Genomic DNA, 17735 nt, shown 5'->3' on the forward strand with positions numbered 1-17735 from the left:
AGAGAAGCTCCCTGCCGCAGCCCTAATGGCTCTTGCTTATGATGTGTGATTAGTGGCGTGCTCTTTGTACTCGCGCTCACGCTCCCTCTCTGACTCGCCAGGGTTCGTGCTGTCACTTTGATTTCCCCTGCCGCAGTGAAGCCCCGCCAATTCACACTCTGGTCCGCAGAGACACACACACACACACACACACACACACACACACACACACACATACACACACACACACAAAGAGCAGAGCAGAGCAGCACAGTGCATACCAATCATATCACTGTTCCGCCACCGGCACAGTACAGGGGATGGGCGTGCAGGGATGCGTCACAGTATATCTATTCTCCGAGTCACTGTAGGGTAATCACAGTACAGCTATTCTCCGAGTCACTGTAGGGTAATCACAGTACAGCTATTCTCCGAGTCACTGTAGGGTAATCACAGTACAGCTATTCTCCGAGTCACTGTAGGGTAATCACAGTACAGCTTTTCTCCGAGTCACTGTAGGGTAATCACAGTACAGCTTTTCTCCGAGTCACTGTAGGGTAATGCCACAGAGAGACAGAGATAGACGAAGAGTTGAAACGTCACAGTACAGCTATTCTCCGAGTCACTGTAGGGTAATGCCACAGAGAGACAGAGATAGACGAAGAGATGAAACGTCACAGTACAGCTATTCTTCGAGTCACTGTAGGGTAATGCCACAGAGAGACAGAGATAGACAAAGTGTTGAAACGTCACAGTACAGCTATTCTCCGAGTCACTGTAGGCTAATGCCACAGAGAGACAGAGATAGACGAAGAGTTGAAATCCTGTTCCCTGGACGGTTGCCAGTGTTGCCGTCGTTCGATTGGTCGTTATGTTGTAATGAACCCTCACACGGAGCCCGGTCACCAGGCAGCACTGATGGTTTGGGGGCGTAAAGAGGAGGCGAGGAGGAGGTGCAGGAGCACCTGTGGATCACGTTTCAAGCTGGACTTTAATTACTATCAAACAAGATTTGTAGGCCTGGGTCATTCTGATATTACGATACAACTTGTGTGATTTTTACTTTTCAGATTTCCAAAACATCTTTAAAAGCATACATGAATACATGTTAAATGTTCAGTGTTTCAGGAATAATTAATCATTCACTTGTTCTTAACAACTTGCTATTATTCTGAAGAGAATATCTTAGGGGGATTTTAGAGCCTTAGTTTTCCTCTTGCTTTCTCTCTAGTGTCGTTTGAATCCATCGTCCTACTGTCTTACTCAAGAAAAACAGGAAAAACAGAAATATGTCTCCGGTTTGACCTCTTAACCCCAGTTAAATAATTAATGTATAACTCTGATGGTATGGTGTTTACTTATTCTGATTTAACTGCAGTGGTTTTGAATACCGTTTGTAATGTTGTACTGCACTATAAACCGTTTTCCAGTTTTCCACTGAGAAGCTTCTAGAAGCCTAAAGCTGAGTGTCAGTAGGCATGACAGACATAACTGTGACATTAGTCTTTAGTCTTCATATGGTTAGGACTGGACAAGTAGTGCAGGCAGTATGGATTTTGCAGTGTATCAGTGAGACTCCTGGCCTTTTTCTTCTCTCTCTCTCTCTCTCAATCTCTCTTTCTGTCCCTCTGCCCTCTTTATTTCTTTCTTACTTCCTCTTGTCTGTCCTTTGTATTTGTCTCTCTATCCCTCTATCTCCTCTCTTTCAATCTCTCCTCCCTCCCTTTCTTGCACTCACTTGCTCCCTTTCCGTCTCCCCCCTCTCTCTCTGTGTTTCTCTCCCTCTATCCCCTTCTCTTTCCTCTCTCCCTTTGTCTCTCTCTTTCTCTCCCTCTCTCTCTCCATCCCTTTGTCTGTCTCTATTTCTCTCTCTCCTCCCTACTCTCTTTCTCCCCCTCCCTTTGTCTCTCTCTTTCTCCCCCTCTCTTCCTCTCTCTCTCCCTCCCTTTTCTCTCTCTCTCTCTCTCTCTCTCTCCCCCCTCTCTCTCTCCCTATCTCTCTCTCCCTCTCTCTCTCTCTTTGTCCCCCTCTCTCTCTCTCTCTCTCCCTGTCTCTCACCCCCCCCCTCTCTCTCTCTCTCTCTGTCTCTCTCCCTCCCTCTCTCTCTCACTCCCTCTCTCTCTCTCTTTCTCTCTCTCCTTCTCTCTCTCCCCCCTCTCTCTCTCCCTCTCTCTCCCTGTCTCTCTCCCTGTTTCTCTCTCTCTCCCCCCCTCTCTCTCTCTCTCACTCCCTCTCTCTATCTCTCTCCCTGTCTCTCTCTCCCTGTCTCTCTCTCTCTCGCTCTCTCCCTGTCTCTCTCTCTCCCTGTCTCTGTCTCTGCAGCTGTCTATGTGTGAGGAGATGCTGCGGGAGCTCCAGGGCATCGTCATGTGCCGAGACAGCCTACAGCAGCTCCGTCGTCGCCGTGGCTCCAGCATGCTGAGGCCGCGACCTTTGCCCCTGGACGAGCGGCGGGCACGGGCGGCAGCCGCCAGCCTGAGCAACGGCAAGCTGTGCGCGGGCACAGGGCTGCCGGAGCCCCTCTCACACAGACTGGCGCAGGAGGCCGCCCTGGTGGCCAGGGGGTGCAGCCACATCCGTATCTGCCCAGAGTGCAGGAGGTTCCAGGGGCTCCGCGTCAGACCCCCCCCTGGCCCAGGCGTGTCCCCCACACACAGCGAGGAGAGCTTAGAGTGGGAGAAGACCACCAACAGCAGTGAACCTGAATAACAACACACACTGTCACACACAGATACATGTTCACTCAAACACACACACACAGTCACTCACTCACTCACTAACACACAAACGCACACAAACATGTTTATAAGCTCTGCCCCAACTGGAAACTGAACTCAACATGGAGCCGTGGAGTGGAGCGTTATTTTGTTGTTGTTATCGTTGCTACAGTGCTGGCTGTTTGAAGCTGGAGGGACTGGACCTCCTGGCGGCTCCGCCGTTATCTGAGCGCAGCGCAGCGCAGCGCTGTCGGACCCCAGGAGTGCAGGCGTCCTTTGGATTTATTCGTTTTGCTACGGCACTCCTGCGTGGGCTATCTGAATGAGAGCGCAGCACGGAGCCTGCGGGTGGGATGTGTGAGCGGAGAGAGGAGGGGAGGCCCCCCCCGGACACGTTCCCCCCCAGACACGCTCCCCCCCCGGACACGCTCCCCCTCTGCCACAGACTCAGAGACCGGCGCACTCTGGAAGGCATTGTACTATGCAGTAAATTTGTTTTTGATTGTGTCATTGATTTATTTTTAAATTATTTTTCCTCTTTTTGTGATTACAACCTGACTATTGTTCTTATTATATCCCCACTTTGATTGAGAGATTTATATTGGAGTTTTGTCTTTTTGTTTTATTTTGGGTTTTTTTTGGTCGTGCAGGACTGAGGTCTGAGTCTCTGCTCGAGACATTGTGTTCAGTTCGCCATGCTGCACACACTAAGCTGTAAAGACTTCTAGTCCAGTGCCATCTTCAGAAATGCTCATCTATTTTTTAAAGAAGGCTGAGATTTTATGGACTTGCCAAGAGAACGACAAAGAAAACACAAAGACAAAGACACACAGACTTGTTTTTTTTTAAATGACAATTGTGATATTCTTCATGAAAATGTTTTAGAGATATTCTGAAGGTTGTTGATGCATGTCAGAAGGTCTAAGATGGTGTTGAACGGATTATTTGCAAAAATGGTTTTAAAACGTTTTGCCATTTTTCTAAGTTTTGCCCTGCAACATTCTAGTCCGGTCGCGATGAAAGAACAACACTGCCGTTGTTCCTCTTTCTCAGACGTGCCAAATTCCTCTCGTTCCTCTCACCGGGCCTTGCCGTAGATTCACCCCTGTAGAAGCCAGACACACGTGTCTTTGCACAAAGCGGCACAGTAGCTCCCATGTCATGAATAACGCTCCCTATTTCAGTATCGCTCATGGCCATTACCCCAGCTCTGTACACTCAACTCTTTTAAGCCTGCAGTCGCCAGACCAGCAGTTCTTCATCCTCCACCTTCCTCTTCTAAGGGAGTCTCATAGATGAAGGTAATCGGTGAGTGGCACGGGATGACTGCCCAAGGCTATCTGGGAACAAGGAAGAAACACTGGATGATTCATCCTAGGTCGACCCCTCTGCTCACCGGAGAGGATGATCTGCTGTGGTGTTGAATGGCGAGGCTGAAGTCCTTAAGCTGAGGAGATGAGATCTGCTCTGGTGTTGAATGGCGAGGCTAAAGTCCTTAAGCTAAGCTGAGATGAGATGTTTACGTTCATTGAGGTGTAGGGCTGATACAGGTAAGAGGCTCTTAAGCTGAGATGAGATGTTTACGTTCATTGAGGTGTAGGGCTGATAAGTGAGAGGTAAGATAGGTAAGAGGCTCTTAAGTTCACTCCCAGTTTAGAGCCCTTAGTCTGTACATGTAATACATCTTTTCATAGGCAACACACACAAGTACAGAAAGGGAAGGGTGTTTCTTGAGAGAGATTAGTGAACCACTTTTAGGGTTTTTCTTTTTCCCTCTAGAACTTTTCTTCTGTGTGTGTGTGTGTGTGTGTGTGTGTGTGTGTGTGTGTGTGTGTGTGTCCTCTTTACATATATTTTCCCCCATCTGTGTTCAAAGCCAAGTTTCTGTTGAGAGGCACCATCTATCAGCCCCAGTTCCATCTCTGCTGGGTGTGCGCGCTCTCTAGGTCCCCGCCCAGGCCTTGTGGAGGTTATTTATTTTCTTAACGCCTTACAGTATTCCTCCCACTGACACCCGCATTACACAGGTGTTCGGCCCGCGTTACACAGGTTTTCGGCCCGCGTTACACAGGTGTTGGGCCCTTGTTACACAGGTGTTGGCCCCGCGTTACACAGGTGTTGGGCCCGCGGTGGAGACAAGGGAAGATGCATGGACAGGTAGCTCATCCACCAAAACAATCCTACCTGGAGACACAATGTCATCTTTTCCTCTCACTTTCCTCAGTTGTCAGACATAGTCAGCTCAAATTGAAAATATTTGTCTTTCTCTTCAAGTGTTAATTTTTCAAAGATTCTGTGTGATTTCTTTTATTTCTGGACCCAGAGGACTTCAGTATTCTATTTCCAAATGATGTGAGTTACAGTAAATAAATGATAGTGTGCTTTGTTCTACCTGACTATACTTGATTCTATGCTTGACTACTGTTTGTCTCTGTGTGTGTGTGTGTGTGTGTGTGTGTGTGTGTGTGTGTGTGTGTGTGTGTGTGTGTGTGTGTGTGTGTGTGTGTGTTTCTGTCTGTCTGTGTTTGTGTGTGTGTGTGTGTGTGCGTGTGTGTTTCTGTCTGTCTGTGCGTGTGTGTGTGTGTGTCTCTATGTGTGACAAAATAAAATTGTGAACATAGATTCACATGCACAAACACACCACAACAATAGAGTGTGGGAGTGACCGTTGTTAGTTTATATGTGGGCGATTAGCATTTTAGGAAGTTCCGGTTTTGAAAAGAAAATCCCTATGAGAGAATGAATGGGGTTTTGGAAAGTCGACAAGATAACACCCGTAGCAGTTAAATAACGCCACCTTCCATTCTGTTCATTAAAATGCATGTGTGTGTCATCTCTGTGTAGACCAATTGTATCTCTCAAATATGTCTGTTGTTATCCCTCTGCTACCAGCAAAAAATAACAGACTACAAGGCAAGTCACTTAGCGTATGCGTCACAAATTTCACAAGCCGCATACAAAATGATGACGGTCACTCTCACACACTGTTCAGAGTTGCCTGTAACCATGAATACCACTCTAGAGTCCCAACACGATGTAGTCCATCCATTTTCTGCTTTTTGGTTTTGCGTTTTGGTTGCATCTTTTTGGGAACATCTTTATTTTTACGAGACAAGACCGTTTTTTTTCAAAAGACTGTCTACTGACTACTAACTACAACATACGCTGTTTCACTCACACCTTATCTTCACAGATTTAGCAAAATCCCATTCATTTTTCCATAGGGATTTTTTTCTTTAGAAACAAGAACTGTTAAAACGCTGAAAACGACATACTTTCGGTGGAATTGGCACACATATATACACATACATTCTCTCACTCATACACATACCTCTTGCGGGCGCGTGCACACACACACACACACACAGTCACATACACACGAAGTAGTGTGAAGTAAAAGCGACTACCTTAAAACATTGGGTTTATTAAGCAGTAGCTAAATGAGGTGACCTGTGAGTCAGTCTGAAGTAGTTTCTGTGAGCTCTGGTCAGAGGTGTTGAGCAGATGACCGCACTGCTTAAGACTCAATACTGTAGCCCTAGTACAGTGGCAGTTCTCTCCAAGCAAGGCTTAATCGACTGCATTTGAAATGAGTTACTCTTGAAGAACCGGGCTGAATGGGAAATGAATATAATGCAAATAGGCTACACAGGCACTGTCAAAGCCTGGCAGGACTGGGCTGGTAGTGTTGATGTGTTTTTACTTTTCTCACCTTGTCATTTCAATTTCATGTCAGATAGATTATTTAAGATCCTGTGTTGTTTGTTGACATCTAAAGCAGTTGTTCACTTCTTTGCATTCATTGTGGGGAAATAAACAAAACAATATCGCTGTCAGCGCTGAGGTAAAAAAAGATGGAATGACTCAGCCGTTTTCTCCAGTAACTCACTGTCAAGACCACTGAGCAACATGGCATGTTCTTAATCAAATTCTAATGTCCCGCTGGGGCTGCTCCACCCTCTGGGGTTGCTCCATCCGAGACGGGCTGCTCCACCTGAGACGGGCTGCTCCACCCCCTGGGGCTGCTCCACCTGAGACGGGCTGCTCCATCCGAGACGGGCTGTTTCTGCAGCGTGTGCAGACGCATTAGTCTCAGTCAGGGGAGACGGGGTGCGGTGGCAGCAGCTGATGCTGGATGCCGTGGAGGAATTCCAGTTTGGTTCTGGTTTTGATTCTGTTCAGTAAGCAGCTGAAGCCATGGAGTCATTGCCTCTCTGCCTCGTCCACGTGTTCACTGGCATGGAGACGCTGACAGATGCAACCTGAAGAGATGCAAAGGATGATCAGTGCATTAGCCTCAGTCGGGGGAGAAGCAGTGTGGATATGAGCAGCCGGTACTGAAAGCTGCGGAGGGGGCCCAGTGTGTTTCTGGGCTTAGATTCTGGTGCTGGTGATGTTCATTGAGTAGCTGAAACTCACAAATAGTACATCTTTATTCACCTGCCTTTTAATAGAGAAACGAATAGATAGTTATCTTAAATCCCAACTAAGATCTGCTTAATGTCAGTGTGCAATCGAAGGACACAGCAGTTTTTGACATGGTCTTATGAAGGTGTACTTGCTCTCTGTTTTGCCTGTTTCCTGTGTGCTACCCTCCCTTTGAAAAATAGATTTTTAAATGCCCATAGCACAGGTGTCATCCAAATGTTTTTTTAAATAGATTTTGACTATGTTCCTTTTTTTTTTGATTTCAACTAAAATTCGCGGAGAGTGTTTTCAGTGTGTTCAGTGCTAATCTCTTCATCTGTCCAAAGAGGATTTGTGCTGTTCTTTCTTTTGAAGTCAGTGGTGGACGGTTTTTATTTTGTTCCCATGCTTCTTGCACTGTGCTGTGCTGTTTCATTGGTTGGATAAGTGCGTCTGGAACATTTCTCACAATAAAAGGTTACTCAGGGACATTTTAAAGAGCCTGGGAGTTCTGACTGACGTATGAGTAAGCAGCGATGATGGAGAAACTGGCAGAAGACATGGTGGCACCTGTTGATACTGATTTTATTTTTCATTATTTCTTGCAGTGGTTGTTGTCTCAAAGACATATTCCTACATTATATCCTGAATGACTGTTATGTGCCTGCATGGGATGAGTAGATTGCTGTAAAAAGGGTTTGTTTTTCTGTATTTTAAACATCTAAAGCTTAATCACAGTCAGATCCCCTGCAAAGCCCCTGGGAAAGGCTGAAGCGCGCTCTGAAGTAGCACTGGCTGTGTTATGGACAGGTTCGTCATAGCACCAGACAACACTGCCAGCTGCCTCTCTTGTCAAATTACTTAGCAATGAATCACAAATGCCAACTCCCCCCAGTGCACTCACTGCCCTAAATGCCTGCATTAATATGTACCACAACAAGCAGACTCCCTAGTAATACACACATTGTGTTGATGAAGATGCTTCACATGTGTGACATGTAGTCTGTGTACAGCAGTAACCAGATTGATTTTTTGGCACCTGTACCTTGTGAGGCTCTCTTTGATTGGTGCTGGTGGTGTTGGCGTTGGTGCTGGTGGTGTTGGTGGTGTTGGTGGTGTTGGTGTTGGTGTGGGTGTTGTTGTTGTGCTCTGCTTCATGCAGGTATCGACTAGGGAACTGTTGTCCATTGTTCTTTCTGCTCATTGTAGTTTGAGTCTATCAGATGAGTTGTTTCTGCTCATTGTGGTTTGAGTCTATCAGATGAGTTGTTTATGCTCATTGTAGTTCCAGTCTATCAGATGAGACATCTTGGCTTATGCTCATTGTAGTTTGAGTCTATCAGATGCTCATTGTAGTTCAAGTCTATCAGATGAGACATGTTTCTGCTCATTGTATTTTGAGTCTATCAGATGAGACATCTTGGCATTGTTGTTTCTGCTCATTGTAGTTTGAGTCTATCAGGTGAGACATCTTGGCATCTTCTGCTCATTGTAGTTTGAGTCTATCAGATGAGACATCTTGGTATTGTTGTTTCTGCTCATTGTAGTTTGAGTCTATCAGATGAGACATCTTGGCATTGTTGCCAGTGTCAAAGCACCACCATCTGCTCTGTTTGTCTGCTCTCCTTTGCCATCCTGCCCTGATCGATGACACTCAGATGGGCAGACTTCGATCGCCCAGCAACCTGACTGAGCACAAGAGACGGCCACAGAAAAGCCTCCACAGTGAAACATTCCCCCTAGCGATGGGGGGGGGGCGGGGGGGGGAGGTGTGTGCAGTTGATCCACTCCTTTTCACAGTCAGATACCTTGATGCATGGTCAAAAGTCTTTGAATTCAAAGAGGATTGTGGTTTCTACAAATAAGAGTGAACCCCTTCAAATGAGCTGGACGGATAGTGCCATGCACCAGAGAGAATCAACTGGCCTCAATAATGGGGTCATACTGCATCTGTAAATTGTCCACTACCTGTTTATTACTGAAAGAGAGCAGTGCTGGACAGAGGCGGAGACTGAGAACCCCAATGGGTAAAACAACATGAAGAGGATACAACGGTGGAACAACAGTGACACCCAGAGGATTTAGAGATGAATGACACCCATGATAAACGGGGGTGTGACTTGATATTAATTGGTCGTAAGTAGGAAATTACTCAAACCCCAATAATGAATAGTTAATTACCTGGGAGAGGAGACATTAAAAACACATTAATAAATGAATTTTATTGACTTGGTGGGTAAGAGTGTGCATCTGAATTCCCTATGGGAACAGGGCTTAAAATTCACACAGGGAGAGTAAATCACATTTTATTAATAGCAAATCATGCTTTTATAAGGCTTATATAACATGACTATGTTATCGCCTTGTTTTCATTTCTACTGTGAGAGTAATAATATGTGGTTGCTCGAACAATTTGATGTTGTTCTTCTTCTCTCAGTTTCATATATTGAAAACAACGTGTGTGTATGTGTGTGAGTAACCAGATCTCCTTAACAGGGAACAGATTTTAAAATCTGAATACCAGTGTTAAAACAGTCAAAACATCTCTCCACAAAAATAATACATGCGTTTATTATTTATATGAAATTATATTATTATTATTGTGTGATATCTGTCAAAAATAGTTCACCCTTTCAGTCGTAATATCACACGGCTGCCATGTTGCTGCCAATGTGAATATATGGGAGAAAAGCATTTGCAAATACATTACTGTGGCCATCACATCTAGCATTCTCATATCTGAAGTGCGTTCAGCCCGAAGTCCTTGAGGATGTCCTTGAAGTCTTGATGGATGTGGGCACTCTCCTCCTCCCAGGTCCCCCGGGCCTCCGTCAGGTGCGTCAGGAGACTGTCCAGGCTCCCCTGAGACAGAGAGGAGGACAGCATGGGACAGCATGACCACAGTACAATGGCACCTATTTAACCCCATACACGCATCTATAGCTATAGAAACATAGTTCATGATTGCACCTGTATTTATAATCATTAATATTACTGGACCTAACTGTATTCATAATCATTCATATTTCAGGACTTAACTGTATTTATAATCATTCATATTTAGGGTTTTTGGTTGAACACATGCCTTCCCTGCAGAGTACTACTTTCACAGAATTGCATTCATTAGAATTCTAGAATAGAATTAAATAGAATTAAAATTCTGGCTTTTCATATGAGGGCATGTGTGAGGTTAATATGTTTGCTTTATATAATGGATATTAGGTTTAAATAATGTTTTGAATAACTGAATTGAGAGCTACATGCCAATACAAAGTATTTGTGGTGTGTATGTTGTGAATGGTGAAATGTGCAGAGTTTTGCATGCATAATTTGATGGCTTTATGTGCCACTGAAACAACAAGAGAACCAGCAGTTTGGATGGATTATCATACATTTGCAAAGGCAGATGAAGAGCCGCTCTGACAGTGAACCACCTACATGCAGGATCTTCTCATATTCAGACTCCATGTTGTCCAACTTGCTTTGCAGGCGACTGATAATGGCTTCTTTTTCTTCCGTGTCCTGTGTGTGAGCTTCCCTCTCGTCTCTTAGTTCCCCCTGACACTGCGCTAAAGTCAGAAGACACACACATGGAAAATATTACTCACTCACTTACTCACTTCTTGTGCAATGACTCTAAACCAGATCAAGTCTCGTTCTGGTTCAGTTCTGCCAGATCCGTGCCATGTCAGGGCCAGATCAGGGCCATGTCAGGGCCAGGAGTGTTCTGTACTCAGTTACTGACACGGAGATGAGATAGCATAGTATGGTGCTTATCTTACCCAGTTGCTGCTGAAGAGTGATAACCTTGATCTCCAGATGACTAATTTTGGCCTCCATATCCGTTTGCATTATCTTGTGCCGCCGGTTAAGATCTGACAACGATAAAAAGGAGCTCTTCATTTCAAAAACCAATTCCCCATACAGAGATATGATATCAAACCTCAAATCATAATTTAGAAAACCGCCTCAGGGAAATGTATTATCTTAACCTCGACTTGGAAAAAAAGAGTAATAGTAAAATAAAACCCAGCTCACTGATACCATGAACCAACTGCAGAGAGTATAAGGAGGTGGTGTTTCCATCATAGGGTGGCGTTTCATAAGGTGTCATAAGGTGGTGTTTCCATCATAGTGGATACTTGTCACACCATCACAACCGAACGAGACAGACTGCAAACTGTGGAATAACTTAGCCTAAGCATTTGAATGATTGATGCCTGTTTTTACGCACCACTATCACGTGTTCTGCAGATATATGTCAACACACTTTGGCCCTTCTGCTTCACACTATAAATGTTGGCGTGTGCAAATAGGCAACGGCAGCCCCTCCTGACTGCTGCAGGTTTTATTTATGAGACATAATGGTTCATGCATAAAAGTGTCATTAATTATGCCAAGCCACCAGCAAGGCTGAGGATTTTATGTTTTGTTTTAGGTTTTTTTTTCCGTTCTGGAGAGTTTTGTCGTGTAGCTTTTAATGTTGCATTGGTGTCAGGGCATGTCTGTGTCTCTGGAGAGAAGATGGTTATGCTCGTGTACATTTGTGTGAACAAAGCTGTTAAGCTCTCTCTCTCTCTCTCTCTCTCTCTCTCTCGCTCTCTCTCTCTCTGTGTGTGTGTATTTATGCATGCATCTCTCCAACATGGTGACAGCAGAACATGTAAGAAAACGGTTCAAAGTTCACCTGCGTTGATACTGAATATGCAAGAAAACAAACCTTTCATAACGACCAGCTTTTAGTAAGACTGCTGTTGTAAGTATGTGTGTGCACGTGCAGGCCTGTATGTGTATGTGTGTGTATGCATGTGTGTGTGCTTGAGTGTTTGTCTCTTTGAGAGTGCATGTGTGTGTGTGCGTGCATGAGCGTTCGATCTGTCTGTCTGTATGTGTATGTGTGTGTGCATGTGTGCGTGCCTGAGTGTGCGTGTTTGTCTCTTTGAGAGAGAGTGTGTGTGTGTGTGTGTGTGTGTGTGTGTGTGTGTGTGTGTATGTGCATGAGCGTTCGATATGTCTGTGCCTGTGTGGGCATGCGTGGTTGAGAGTGCTGCAAGTGTGTGTATGTGTGTGTATGTTTGTGTGTGCATGTGCTTGAGAGTGCTGCAAGTGTGTATGTGTGTGTGTGTGTTTGTGTGTGCATGTGCTACGAGAGTGCTGCAAGTGTGTGTATGTGTATGTGTGTGTGTGTTTGTGTGTGCATGTGCTTGAGAGTGCTGCAAGTGTGTGTATGTGTGTGTGTGTGTGTGTGTGTGTGTGTGTGTGTGTGTGTGTGTGTGTGTGTGTGTGTGTGTGTGTGTGTGTGTGTGTGTGTGTGTGTGCATGTGCTCGAGAGTGCTGTGTGTGTGCATGCTGCATGCGTGCGTGTGTGTGTGTGTTCATACGTGCATGTGTGTGTGTGTTTGTGTGTGTGTGTGTGTGTGTGTGTGTGTGTGTGTGTGTGTGTGTGTGTGTATGTTCATATGTGCCTGTCTTTACTCTTACCTGCTGTGATATCCCTCTTGTTGGTTCTCTCCTGAGAGAGATCACTCTCCAGCTCCCCCAGCTGTTTCTTCAGCTCTTCCCTGGAGGCCTTTGCATGTAGAGCCACGTCTGTCCTCAGGGCTGCACAATATCAAATATTAATGAACCAATAACCACTGGGGGAGCGTTAATTATTACTTATTACTAATTATTACTACTTATTCTGATTATTACTGATTGGTGCACAGAGGAAGTTGTTAATAGTTCAGTATCACAAGATAGAACAATTTAATTACATGGAAAACGGTGGCTCCAGAACATTAAGGAACAGCTAATAGAGGAACAATGGCATGCAGTGAGGATGTCTTACCAAGATGTTCCTTAAGAATGGCCACATCCAGAAGGCTCCGCCTGTATTTCTCCTCGTGTTCATTACCTAAAGAGATGCATTATAGTTTACTTAGACAGTGTTCTTGTAAGAGAAATAATACTAGCCCTACAAGACCAAGCAGAAATTGTTTTCATTATTTAGTTCTATGTGTACTGCTTGTAAAGTAATTTTAAGTAGCCTAACATTAATTGTAAAATAATAATAATAATAATAAAATGTAAATAAACCTTCATCGTTCTGTTTCATTTTCTTCTTCTCTTTCCCCTTCTTTTTTGGTGGCATACTGGTAAACTAATGAAGGTCCAGCACAGAGGAAGTAGTCAACTCGGTTACCACTAGTATGAAGGCAACCAATCGCTCCTCGAGCAAGCTTTCTCGCCTGACTCTAAAAGCTATACACTACAATGGGAGAGCGCCATGTCACTGTTGTCTTGCTAAAGGTTTGCATCATTGCCTAGCACTGAACGTTGTTATGGAGACAAGAGACGCTCTGAATGAATGGGATAGGGTGGTGTAAAGTAGCCTAGCACTCCCCTATAATAAAACATGGAACGTCTCTGCTGTGGTGAAAGAATGGGCAAAAAATGCCATAAAATGCAGTGAACGGTCAAGAAAGACATACATTAAGATCTATTTACATGTAAAATGGCTTATGTAGGTTACCCTATGCTATAGCCTGCCCTTTGTCAGTATGCCTATTAGTATAGGCGTACATATAGCAATTTTCGAATTCTATGGTTTTGCATTTCCAGGCAGATTAAATCTTATTGTTGCGCTTGATTCTTATGGCAGTCGGTCTTGCATTATGGTTTGCACTGCCTACTTTGCACGCTCACCTTAGTACCAGTCCTTGTCATTTATTCCCTGGTCTCACATCCGAAGGGGCCGTGAGGGCGTGGTTGGAGGAGGGCGCTGTGAGTGGGTGTTTCTGACCGGAGACAGGGCTAGGCGGGTTTAGCAACGGAAGGGGATGAACAGGAAGAGCAAGGGCCGTGTTCACGGGAGGGGGAGATAGAAGGCGGTGTTTATTTCCCCTAATTTATTTATTTACTTATTTCCCCTCTGCTTGTGTTAACAAATGTGTTCTGTTTGTCCAGCGAGAAAACAGTAGTTTTGGTTTACCAGCGTCAGTGGCTATTCTTACTCCACTTCGCTGTTGGGTCGCCTGCAATAGCTCTGCAGCCGCGCAGGCTTACATACAACTTCCCGTCCGAAGAACACGACGAGACGAGGAGCCAGAGCTGCAGGAAAATAATTAGCCAATACAGGGCTGTCGGGTGAAGACGTCCGCTTTTGCTGGAAAACTGACTTCCCTCAGGAAAACTAGAAATTGTTGAAAATATCGGGTCGCCGAGGGTGTCTTGTGTTTTATTTTCTTCGAGTGGGCTGCTTGCATTCCACAAGCGGCGTCAGTGTCAGGCCGGCCACTAAATAACGTTACAGGCTAACCCAGGGATTTAATGGGAGCCTTGCCTCTATAGACCTCCTTTCTCCCCCCGACGGACCCTCGCTCGACATTGATTCGGGCGCTGTCCTCACCGGGGGGTGTTGAGCGGAACTGTTGCTCTGACTGCGGGAGGAGGGAGGCCCCCTGCCTCAGCAGTCGCTCTGGCCCATTATTGTGGAGCCGTAATATGGCAGGAAATCTGAAGAAAGGAGGGGGACTTATTGGCATGATGAAGGACGCTTTCCAGCCCCACCATCACCTCCACCACTCCCATCACCAACCAGGGGCCGTGGACAAGAAAACGGTTGAGAAATGCTGGAAACTAATGGACAAGGTAGACTACGTGAAGCAATAAGCTACTTAGAAGTAACGTAACCTGAAGGCCAACTTAATTGGTCCTGTTACCTAGTTAGCTTGCTTGCTTGCTAAGTAGCATAGTTTTCACATTCCTGCTAGCTAGCCTAGCCGTATGGCCTTGTGCTGTGAGCATTTGAGGGGATGCATTATGTCAGGATGGAGAAAATTAGCTGGATTGCTAGCTCGTAACGTAACGTTAACTGACAAGCTGGCAACGCTCAGCCCGTTAGCTTATAGGAAAAGTAATGATTATGTAGCATCAGGGATATATCTACTGTGATGACAGTGGCCTCTCTTTATCCTTATAATATGAAGGAACTCATTAGAGCCGATATTCATTCACTTGGTAGTTCTGAGGCTTTTGTTTGTCCGTAGCTAGCAAAACTAGCCAGGTTTATTAGCCAGCTCGCTAGCAAGCTAACTGACGTTAGCTGTCTTGAAGAAAAAAAGCACATTGAATTTAAATGGTCAAGGCCTCCCACTCGTGATTTGAAGATTAAAATGTTAAACCCACAACAAGAGAATGTTAAATGGGAAACTATGACCACTCATAATCAGAAAATCACTCTTTAAGAAACGTCAAGTTAACATTAATTTACAAAAGGATTTGTACCACACTGTAACGTTAACAAACGATGCCAAAAGCACGCGCATACATCTCCAGTGACCAACCATTTGTTAGTTACTGTTTCTGTTATGTGTGCTTACAAGTCAGTTAACGTTAAACTTGCCATCAAATAGTGGACCTTATCATTAATTATTGTACGTGTCTGACTACTTAATACTTGTGGGACTAATGTGACACTGGAAGAAAGTTATCACAGGTGGCTTGTTGGAGGGTCATTTGTTTGCCTGTTTATTAAGGTCTTACCACGTCAGTGTGTAAGTGATCATACACCACTAATATACCAGAGAAAGCTGTGGTTGGACATTAAAGTATTGTCAGAGGACTAAAGGCCTGTGATTAGTTCTGGCCGTTTGACATAAAGTCAACCTCAGCCCAAAGCAGTATTCAGGGGGAAAATGTGGTCAAACTCACTTCCTGTGAGATTCACACTACACAACTTGCAACACAGTGAAGGCAGCTATGGCTGAGTCGTTAAGGACCTATGCTTTTTCACTGATACTGCTTACTTTCAACCTCACAAGGCACTTTTACATTGTAAGATGATGCTTGGTCAGTTCTTAAGCAAGCCTCTGTTACAGAGCTTCCCCCAGCGTTAGGGACTCAGGAAATGCGTACTCAAAATAAAGCAGAAGTAGCTGCTACGCTGGTTCTGCTTCTCTTTTTTTCGCACAACCTCTTAGATGTGTTAGTCTGCACATAGTCATGTGGGTGTGTGTGTGTGGCTGCAAGAGTTTGCACAAGAGAGGGGCTCTGCTCATCGCATCTGAAGCCTTCTGCAGTGCAGAAGAGGAGAGGAGAGGATTGAGCCGACCCCGATGTCCCCACTGCATCCCCAGAGTCAGGCTCTGGCTGCTGCACAGAGATTAAAGCACTCATGGAATACAGATGTTGCATATGTTTTATAGAGCTGGGCCTAATTATCATCTCGTAGAGAGACACGCATGTTAACTGCACTTGGAGTTTTGTGAGAGTATTAGAAAGTGTCTGAATATTGCTGCTCATAAGAAAAACAGGCCAGTATGGTAGATTGATCTTTTTTTCTCAACCATGACCTTTTTGTAGCCTCACATTTTTGACTTGCGTTATTTCATCAAGTCTGTATCCCCCAGCGTCTTGAAATTCTGGTGAGCTAGTCTGAAGAGGTTTTCCCCTCGAGATTCCTAAAATACCTAAAATGTCAAATCTCCAGCTATGCTTCTTCCCCCACCCCACCCCAAACTCTCTCTCTCTCTCTCTAGAGTAAACAGTGGCATCTTGACAGCGCAAAGGGTTAAGATGTCACTCATTTTTAGTCCACCTTTTAAATAGCAGGGTTAAATTACAGGCTGGATGAATGAAGAACCGCAGCAGGAGTTTGAACCCTGCTGGCCGGAGGCAGTCCACAGGTCTCCTTTGGCAAGCACCAGACTCCACCACAGACCCGCCTCAGGAGAGAATCAGAACCGACTGGTTTAAGCAGAACAGCTGTGTCTGTAGTCACAGGCAATCTTAAACAGAACAGCTGTGTCTGTAGTCACAGGCCATCTTATACAGAACATGTCTGTAGTCACAGGCCATCTTAAACAGAAAATCTGTCTAGTCACAGGCCATCTTAAACAGAACAGCTGTGTCTGTAGTCACAGACAATCTTAAACAGAACATCTCTGTCTGTAGTTCACTCTGTTTTTTTTTTTTTCTTCCCCATGTCGTTGTGGTTGTTAATTGCAGTGCCTGTTCCTGGTAGTTTAATTATTATCAAGGTTAGACTGCTGTTTTGTTCCGTTGCTTCCTGTGTTGGAGGGGTTTGGGTTTGTCACTTAACAGTATGGTCTGGTAGATGTTAAATGTAGTGCACTTCACCTTTTCTTTATTTGAGAGCGGGTTAGGGTGATTTGGTCTGCGCAGGAGTGTGTGTGTGTGTATCTGTGTGTGTGCGCGTCTGCGTGTGGGCTAATGGCATGACTGAGTGTATACCTGTACATATACGCTTAACACACGCGTTGGTTTGTCTCTGCGTTTGTGCGTTTCTGTGCGGTAGGAGCAGTGTGTATGTGTGACTGTGTGCGCACACACTCATGTGTGCAGGGACACTGATAACTCCCTGAGCGTCTCTGCGCTGGTCTCTTATCATGAGTTTGGCAGGCTGCATGTGAGAGCTGTTTTGGGAAGAGAGTGGAAGGGTGTTGGCTGTACATACAAATAAATATATATATATATATATATATATATGACTTTATTATGACACCCCCTCTTCACTCAGCCAAATGCAAACACACACACAGGAGAGGTCATTGAGGGAGGAGACTGGTGCTTGTGTGTCATGGACCTCGTCCCATCTTTACTTTCCTTTAAACCGAAGACACACTCACT

The 17735-nt window shown here is 45.0% G+C and overlaps 3 protein-coding genes across 4 annotated transcripts in view; 2 read left to right on the forward strand and 1 right to left on the reverse strand.

The window, feature by feature from the left end:
* Positions 1-5085, forward strand: part of grik4 (glutamate receptor, ionotropic, kainate 4) — a 341378-nt gene extending 336293 nt beyond the window's left edge. The window contains exon 21 of the mRNA XM_031583842.1: positions 2302-5085. Within this exon, the coding sequence (XP_031439702.1) occupies positions 2302-2688 (387 nt within the window). The 3' untranslated portion in view covers positions 2689-5085. The remainder of the gene's footprint in view (positions 1-2301) is intronic.
* A 4254-nt stretch (positions 5086-9339) lies between these two features.
* Positions 9340-13807, reverse strand: ccdc153 (coiled-coil domain containing 153). Its single transcript, XM_031583837.1, has 6 exons — positions 13182-13807; positions 12934-12999; positions 12585-12704; positions 10886-10978; positions 10542-10672; positions 9340-9965 (listed from the first exon to the last, which is right to left on the reverse strand). Exons 1-6 carry the CDS (start codon positions 13234-13236, stop codon positions 9837-9839), a joined length of 594 nt encoding a protein of 197 aa, XP_031439697.1. The 5' UTR covers positions 13237-13807; the 3' UTR covers positions 9340-9836.
* A 127-nt stretch (positions 13808-13934) lies between these two features.
* Positions 13935-17735, forward strand: part of cbl (Cbl proto-oncogene, E3 ubiquitin protein ligase) — a 42507-nt gene continuing 38706 nt past the window's right edge. Inside the window, exon 1 of one of the 2 annotated variants that reach the window (XM_031583831.2) lies at positions 13935-14735. In XM_031583831.2, the coding sequence (XP_031439691.1) occupies positions 14589-14735 (147 nt within the window). In that variant the 5' untranslated portion in view covers positions 13935-14588. The remainder of the gene's footprint in view (positions 14736-17735) is intronic. The other variant, XM_031583832.2, reaches the window with a different exon arrangement.

Source organism: Clupea harengus, chromosome 17, assembly GCF_900700415.2.
Source record: "Clupea harengus chromosome 17, Ch_v2.0.2, whole genome shotgun sequence".
Classification (NCBI taxonomy): Eukaryota; Metazoa; Chordata; class Actinopteri; order Clupeiformes; family Clupeidae; genus Clupea; species Clupea harengus.

Coding starts and splice junctions, on each gene's coding strand:
- ccdc153 (XM_031583837.1), bottom strand. CDS start 13,236: ATGCCACCAAAAAAGAAGGGGAAAGAGAAGAAGAAAATGAAACAGAAC. Junction 12,705..12,933: donor CATTCTTAAGGAACATCTTG/GTAAGACATCCT, acceptor GATATTGTGCAG/CCCTGAGGACAGACGTGGCT. Junction 9,966..10,541: donor AATATGAGAAGATCCTGCAT/GTAGGTGGTTCA, acceptor TCTCTGTCTCAG/GGGAGCCTGGACAGTCTCCT.